Source organism: Sminthopsis crassicaudata, chromosome 1, assembly GCF_048593235.1.
Source record: "Sminthopsis crassicaudata isolate SCR6 chromosome 1, ASM4859323v1, whole genome shotgun sequence".
NCBI classification, from domain to species: Eukaryota; Metazoa; Chordata; class Mammalia; order Dasyuromorphia; family Dasyuridae; genus Sminthopsis; species Sminthopsis crassicaudata.
The window spans coordinates 51,413,589-51,421,887 of record NC_133617.1 but is presented as its reverse complement, the minus strand read 5'-3'; the positions used below and the strand labels follow the sequence as shown (position 1 = coordinate 51,421,887).

The 8,299-nt window shown below is 43.4% G+C and overlaps 1 protein-coding gene across 2 annotated transcripts; it reads left to right on the top strand.

Moving 5' to 3' along the window:
• The first annotated feature begins 4,640 nt into the window (after positions 1–4,640).
• On the top strand, positions 4,641–8,007 carry LOC141562615 (leucine-rich repeat-containing protein 25-like). Of its 2 annotated transcripts, none has more exons than XM_074302628.1 (3): positions 4,641–4,768; positions 5,278–5,828; positions 7,672–8,007. In XM_074302628.1, the coding sequence occupies exons 2-3, from the start codon at positions 5,287–5,289 to the stop codon at positions 7,838–7,840; spliced, it is 711 nt and encodes a 236-aa protein (XP_074158729.1). In that variant the 5' UTR covers positions 4,641–4,768; positions 5,278–5,286; the 3' UTR covers positions 7,841–8,007. The 2 variants fall into 2 exon arrangements, with proteins under 2 accessions (XP_074158729.1, XP_074158722.1); XM_074302621.1 differs by having other exon boundaries at positions 7,669–8,007.
• Positions 8,008–8,299: the final 292 nt, after the last annotated feature.

Here is an 8,299-nt window from a genome sequence, read left to right as displayed (position 1 = left end):
ACAAACAAACAAACAAAAACAACAAAAATAAAACAAACAGCCCCTGAACTCAAGATCTTACATTCTATGGGGAGTAAATAGCCCTAACACTAATTTCTGTCTGCCTCAGTTTCCTCATCTGAAAAATGAGAATATTAACAGCACTTAATTCCTAGGATTGTTGTGAGGATAAAAGAAGATTTAGAAAGAGCTTAAAACCTCAGAGCTCTTTTAAATTTTTAAAAATTTTATTATTTAATTTTTTTAGAGTTCTATTTAATAGAACATTATATAAGAATACAGCCATTTTTCTTGGGATATTCTGCAGGCTGTCACCATTCTTCCTGAAATGCATCACCCAGAAAGGAACAATCATACTCCTCATGTGATCTGTCCCTAATCCTGAACCCTCAGCTTCTCTTATAGTCACATTGGCTTTTTTGGACTATCCTCAGTCAATCCAATGCCTTATGTCACATAAAGCTTGCAGTCCACTAAAATCTTCAGCTCTTTTCCCATATTTCTATAGCATTTCACAAATTACAAAATGGTGTCCTCACAAAACCCTGAGTCCAAGAATCATGCACCCATTTTACAGATGGAAAAAACCAAGGCTAAGAGAGTAAAAGTTGTAAACCTAAGATTATACAACAATGAGATAGTGGAAGATCTGGAGCTGGAAACCAGGAATTGTTCTGCATTAAAGGGCACAGGAGAATGTATCCATCTGGACTCTGGATGCTGGAGTACCCATTTTCTGTTTCCACGGAACTTTCCTTAGGGAAATAGGTTGGTGGAGGAGTGCAGACATTATACAAATAGACCCTAGCTAATCTCGTACTCCTTACCTTAACTGGTGAACATGGTATCAGTAGATTGTGACATGGGATCAAAGAACTTGGTTTGGAATCTTGGCTTGCCTCTGTGATCTTGTGTTGGAGTCCAGCTCCAGTAGTGAATGAAGGGTGTGAAAATACAGGGGCCAGGTGGAGAGAGTTTCAAATATGAACTCTTCAAAGTTCACTGATCAGAGAGACAAATATATATACATCAAATGCTTATAGAATTGATATAAAGTACACTCTTTGAAGTTCTAATAGTTTTCTCTGACAAACAAGATCTACTGAGGTGTAAATAATTAAGCCCTAATCTTGGTTACTTAGACAGAGATGTAAATAGTTGCGATGCATACACATCAGAGTAAACTTATATTAATGTTCTCAAGTACTTTTCTCCCAAATACCTTTAGTCTCCCTTGTGAGATGCTTTTCCTGTCCTAAGATCAAAGATAAGCCTTTGATCCATTGAATAACAGTTTTACATTTTGCTTCAGTTGATAGATTTCTAATCACATATTAACAATATTTCTTTGCTATTAAAATCAGAAAAAAAGGAGTTTTGGTGAGCCAAATTACTGTAAGATTCAAGACCTGGAATGGATTTTTACCTCTTGGCTCTCTACAATCTTGAGAGAGTCAGTTCTTTTTTCTGAGTCTCAGTTTCTTCATCTGTAAAATTAGGAGTTTGGTTAGCCTCTGAAAGACTCTTCTATGTCAAAGCCCTAGTTATTCTTCTAGAAAGGCTTGTCCCTGGCAGATACCTCACTTCCCCTTGCTCTGTTTCCTCCTTTGCTCAGAGACTCTAGAGAGGACAGGGCCCCATTTGTGCTGATACAGGCCTTCGACTGCCTCCCTTTCTTCCTGGGGGTAGGATGGGGGATTCCCAGGATGAGCTGTCTTTAACCTTCCTGGCAACACACAGTTTCAGATTCACAGATGAAACTATCAGTTTTAACTAGGAAAAGAAGGAAAGAGGTTAGGGAAATAGCCAGAAGGAAAAGGGAAGCAGATAGTACTCTCTTAATTTCATAGTTAGGGTTAGAGTCACTGTACAATCAGAAAGACTTTTGCCCTCAAGAAGAAGGGAGACCACGCTCCTGCCAGAATGGAATCTGCAGTCTAAGGGGAGAGGAAGAGAATCTTGCCTTATGAAGAAGGGTAGCAGGACTCTGTAGTTTGAGGAGGAAGACAAAGGCCTTGTGTTCTGTCTGAAAGGAAAACCTGGTCTCTGCTGTTGGGGACCATCAGGTCCCAGCCAGAAAACATCATTTCTTCCACAAGCAATGGGACAGGAGCTGCGTTGGGCCCTGGGAAACTGGCCAAAGACAAGCCTTTTTTGTCATCAATAGCTTACATCTGTGGGGAGGAAATAGCATTGTAGAAATATAAATCACATGCTAGTAAATACTCTGAAGACACTCTATGTGTGCATATATGTGCTTATATGTGTATATATACATTTACATATATATATATATATATATATATATATATACACATACATGCATATAAATTGTTAAGAGTATTTTCTTTTTCCAAATACATGCAAAGATAGTTTTCAACATTCACCTCTGCAAAACATTGGATTCTAAATTTTTCTCCCTCTCTCCCTCCTATCCTCCCTCCCCAAGAAAGCATGCAATCCAATATAGATTAAGCATGTGCAATTCTTTTAAACAAGTTACCATATCTAATTAGTAATACTCCTCCCCATATTATTTTGTATTTACTTTATTTTATGTATTTAGTTTTTATTTACTGATATATACATATGTAATATGTCTATACATGTATTATGTATATATGTCATATATTATGTTCTGAACCTAGCACTCTATCTACTTTGCAATCTAGCTGGCTCCAGCTAAGAATTTGGGGGTGGGGAAAGACAGGGAAGATTATGAAAGGCCTTGATTAAGACGTGCCCCTTCATCTAACATGTATTTCAACATATTTAACATGCCAGATGGGGGGGATGGGAGGAAGAAGGGGAAAATTTGCAACAAAAAGTTATGCAAGGGTCAATGTTGGAAAAATTACCCATGCATATGCTTTGTAAATAAAAAGTTTTAATAAAAAAAAGAAGTGCCCCTTCAACTGAGTCTTGAAGAATAATAAGGATTCTAATAAGTAAAAATGAAGAGAGAGAGGGAATTCCAAGAATGTGAATGTCTGTTCAGCCGTATGGAGGCAGAAGAAAGTATGATGAAAAAGGATCATAGCAAATCAGCCAGTTTGTGCTGGGCATCTGTGAAGGAAAATAATGGCATATAAGCCTGAGAAAGCAGATGGAACAAAATGATGAAGGACTTTAAATAACAGGTCACTTGATGTTTTATTCAAGAGACAAGAATGAGGCAGAAGGATTATAGAACCTTCTTTAGTAGCAGAATATGGTCAGATCTGTGCTTTATGAAAATCTACCTGGTAGCTGTATTAAGAGTGACTTGGATAAAGAAGCTGTATGGTACATGAAGGTAATGAGATATTATTGTTCTATAAAAATGATGAACAAGGTGATTATAGAAAGGCCTGGAAAGATTTACATGAATTGATGCTGAGAGAAACAAGCAGAATCAGGAATACATTGTACACAATAACAGCAAGAATATGTGATTATCAACTATGAAAAACTTGGTTCTTCTCAGTAGTTCAGTGATCCAAGGCAATCCCAATAGACTTGGGCAAAAAATGCTATCTACACCCAGAAAAAAGATCTAGGGAGACTGAATGTAAATCAATACATGCTATATTCACTTCTTTTTTATGTTTTTTAATCTCTACCATTGTTTTTCCCTTTTGCTCTGATTTTTCTCTCTCAACATGATTCATAAAGCAACGTGTATTAAAAATAAACTTACAATAAACTTAAAAAAGAAGCTGTATATGGGAAGAATGGCTTGAATTCTTATAAATTTGAGTCAATTCTCTATATATTTTAGAAATGAGGCTTTTATCAGAACCCCCCCCCCCCAGTTTATTGCTTCTCTTCTAATCTTGTCTGCATTGATTTTGTTTATGCGTTTTTTCCCCTGAGGCAATTGGGAGTAAGTCACTAGCCCAGGGTCACACAGCCAAGAAGTGTTAAGTGTCTGAGATGGTCACATTTGAACTCAGATCCTCCTGACTTCAGGGTTAGTGCCCTATCCACTACACCAATCAGCTGCCCCTAGACAAAAGCTTTTTAACTTAATATAATCAAAATTATTCATTTTGCATTCAGTAATGTACTTGAGTTCTTCTTTTGGCCACAAATTCCTTTCTATGTAGGAGGAGACTGATTGGGAAATGATTTGGATAGTCCAAGAAAAGGGTGATGAGGGCCTAAATAGAAATGTTGTCTGTATATATGGAAAGGAGATGGGTCACCCTGCTCTGAGAAGAATAAAGAAGAGAACCCCTTCTCTGAAGCAAAAGACAAAGGTTCCCCAGAATAGGGGTGGTTTGTTCTGGTCCTACCGGTTGGGGTTTCTCAGGAATGACTTATTATTTTAATCCAATCCCTCACCTTTCAGATAAAGATAGAAAGCATTAGAGGATAGAAAGTTAGCTTGTTCTTCCATCCTTCCATCCTATTTCTCAGTTGTGCTAGCTTTAAGCCAAGGTCCATTTGGAGCAGGGAAGATCAACCACAGAACTAAAGAGACCAAACCTTCCGTGTCCCCAATGAAGCTAGACCTAGACCAAATTGACTGAATGCGGTTATCCTTCCTCTTCAGACTGTGAGAACTGCGACTTCTCTGAGAAGTGGGGACAGAGGGGGGAAGGGACAGAGGAGGAAAGGGGAGGGACCCCGGGACTTGGCGACTTCATCCTTTCAGGCTTACAAATAACAGGGCATCTGCCTGTTCCTCTTCTCTCCCAGCACAGAACCTCATTGGGCTGCTGAGAGAGGCCAGGGAGGCATTGGTTCTCAGGGAGCCATCCTTGACTTTGGACTCCTTATTCAGGTGAGTCACGCCCTCCTTCCAGTAGCCCCCGCACCTTTGAGAATGGGTATCTAGCCCTTCCAGCCTAAGGAGGGGGGGAAAAGAGTGTGTGAGGAGGGGGGGAAAGAGTGTGTGAGGAGGGAGTCTTTAGAGATAGGAGGTCTCTGAGGTTGGGCCTCTGAGTCTGAACGGCAGAAGGATTCTGGGCTCCCTTCCTCCCCTCTCCTCATCTCAGGCAGGAAATCCAGGGTTCTGCACTTAGCAGTGCAGCACACTACTGCTGTAGGGTTTCCCTGGCTGCAGGCTTTAGAGGAGGTCGAATGATGATTTTAGGGCTGTGGCCTGGAGCGGGGGTGGGAAATGTTCCCGTTTCCGGAGCAACTGCATCAGTCGCATATGGGCTGGGGTGAAGGAGGGACAGAGCTGGTTTTGAGGGGTGGGGAGGAAGTTGCTTTTAGCCACGGCTAGAAGTCCGAGGCTCATTCCAGGCTCAAGAGAGCTCTGAGGCCCGGATTTGGGGTTCTCCTTAGGCCGCAGGGATGCAGGCTGCTGGCACTTGGTCGCCCCTCCTTTTGCCGCTTCTGTTCCTGCTGCTGCCTAGCTCTGAGGGCCAGGGATCGGCTCCCAACTGCAGCCTGCCCTTGGGCCCCAAGAACTGCAGCTGTCAATCTGCCCGGGAGCTCCAAAGCTGCTCAGACCAGCTAACCTGCATCGACGGCTGGAGCAACGTCAATGTAACCTCTTACTACCAGCAACACTGCGAACCCGGCCGTGAGCCGCCCGTGGGGACCATCGTGGGCATCACCGTGGGGCTGGCGCTGCTGCTGCTGGCCGGGGGCATCGTGGGGATGGTCCTAAGGATCCACAGGAAACGGGGGTCGGCCGCCCCCGAGCCCTGCCCGTGGAAGCCTTCGGAGGGCAGCACGAGCTCGGCCTCGGTCTTGCAACCTCGTTATAGCAGCCGGAGCTTCACTGCCCCCTCTGTTAGTCCAGACCCAAGCAGCCCTGGAGCTCTGGTCTATGAAAACTTGTTTCTGGGGCCCCAGCCCAGCAAGCGGAGTTCGGAGCCCTGCCACAATAGGTGAGTGACCAGCCTCACTGTATCCCCCGGAGAAATCTCCTTTCATCCTCCCTCCTCTTTCCCCTTATTTAGGCTTCAAGTGTGAGTTCATACAACCTTTCCCCTATGGTCCTCACAATCACCCCGTACCCTCTTAGAGCTTTATTTTCATTTATTTTATTAGCCGAGACAATTGGGATTAAGTGTTCAAGGTCACACAGCTAGGAAATCTATGGTCATATGTTCTATTCTCTGCACAATCCAGCTGTCCCCCATCTTAAAGTTTTAAATGCAGATTAGAGGAGTATTTTGTGCAAAAGAATATGGGGGGGGACGGAGAGCCAACCCATTTTACAGGTGAGGAGATCTGGATTCTACTCCTTGTTTTTCTGCTCTCTCTTACCCTTTCTGGACCTCAATCTTTTCATCTGTAAAGTGGTTAGGCTGTTCGACTAAATCAGAGTCTCTCAGCTGGTAGGGACCTTGGAACACCTCTAGTCCAGCCTCTTCCAGAGCAGGATCTTACTCTGTGACATTGCTTGCTATGTGGTCATCTCCAGCTCATCTTTATGAGCTCTGGAGGTGATTCATTCCATTACGGCTCAGTTTATGTGGTTTAAATTATAAGTGAGAATTTACATCTGCCTCACCTACACCCCTTGGTTCTGGTTCTGGTTCTGCCCTCTGGAACCAAGAAGAATAAGTTTAGTCCCTTTTAAATGACGGTCCCTTTAAATACTTGAAAACAATTCTCATTGATTTCCCCCCCCCCCATTTCTCTCAGGGCATCTCTTCTCAGCCTAAATGACCCCAGTTTACTAACCTGGATCTTAGTTTCCAGTTCCCTCCCCATACTGGACTTTCCTCTGGACACTTACAGTTTTCAGTGACCTTTCGAAATGTAGCTCCAGGGTTGAATTCAGTATTCCTAATGTGGTATGAAAAGAGTACAGGGAACAGTTCTTTCTCGCTATTCCTTTTAATGGAACCTGAAAATGCAGTTAGCCAGGACTGCGGTTACTTCTGGCCCTGGCCTGCTATTAGAAGTCTCCTTCCAAATGATCACAGATATTGAGCTGATTCTATGTCTCCATAGAATTTTCTAAGCCCTTCATTTTTCATTTGAGAAACAGGGAGGGAGAATATGGGTGTTTTGTCCAAGGTTTCTGGGGTTTTATTTGGGCAATCCCTACCTCCAACTCTTCCAGGGCAATAGCACAGGTTGTGGGCTGGGTGGGGGACTGGAAGGGTCCAGTCCAGTGATGATTCAGAAGATGAAATGAGCCAGCCCAGACTTTCATCAGACAGGATTGTTTAATGAACAAAATAAATCTTTGACTTGACCCCCCAGAAGACTTAGGTTTGGCGGGTTAGTTTTGAAAACTTAGGTTTGATTTAGACTTTTGTACTAGTTGTGTGACCTTAATATTTCTCTCAACCTTAGTTTCCTCATTTGTAAAAGGTTGAATTAGATGACTTCTGGGGAATCTGAGTTCAAATCAGAAGTCAGATACTTACTAGCTGTTTGACTCTGGGCAAGTCACTTCACTGTTTGCCCCAGTTTTCTCATCTGTAAAATAAGCTGGAGAAGGAAATGGTAAATCATTCCAGTATTTTTGCCTAGAAAACCCCAAATGGTATCACGAGGAGGGTTAGAAATAAGGTCATGAAGAATTGGATATGACTGAAAATGATTGAACACCATAAAGTCCTTCCTTCTAGTGCCAGATCTGCAATCACTCACTTCCCAAGAAGGCCAGAATAAGTTTGATTTCCTCCCTGGCTTCCTCCCAGCCCACTCTAACCCACCCCACATCACCCCAACACTGTTCTAACATCTGGCTGTCTTTTCTTCTCCAAGCAGAGGGGCTTCTCCAGAGCCTGAGGACCTCTATATGAACTACGAGAACAGTTCCAGGTCTGAGCATCCCATCTATGGCAATGTGGATAACATGACCTGCATCCCAGACCGCCAAATTTCCCCTCAGCCTGGGGCCGAGGATGAAGATGATTATGTGGTGCCGGGATGCTGAATTCACCAGGCAGGGAAACCTGGACCTAAAGACCCAGAGCCAACACCTTTATCTCACCAGACTTTATGCAGTTGAGCCAGCCAGTTGGCTATGCCCAAGACTCCAGGCAGGCAGGAACTGAAGAGAGTTTGGGCAGCTCTGAAAATGTAATAAAGCAATTCACTATAGGCTGAAACTTCTCTGCCCTTCCCCGCCCCATCTTCCTTCCTTATTTCTCCAGGGTCCAATTCTGACCACCAGAGCTGCTCTCTATCCCCTTTCTACTGCAGAGTAGAGCTAACCAAACCGGAAGCTACCCCTCCCCCCTTGCTGGGCTTGGGTTCCAAAAAGGGAAAGAGAATGGGGGAGTAACTGAGACCTGTGAACCGGACTTGGTGAGGGTGAGCTGGCTGTGGGAGCAGGGTGAAACCTCAAGTGCTGGTGCTTCCAGGCCAGCAGTGACTGGGAAGGCTTTGTTTC

Coding starts and splice junctions, on each gene's coding strand:
- LOC141562615 (XM_074302621.1), top strand. CDS start 5,287: ATGCAGGCTGCTGGCACTTGGTCGCCCCTCCTTTTGCCGCTTCTGTTC. Junction 5,829..7,668: donor TCGGAGCCCTGCCACAATAG/GTGAGTGACCAG, acceptor TTCTTCTCCAAG/CAGAGGGGCTTCTCCAGAGC.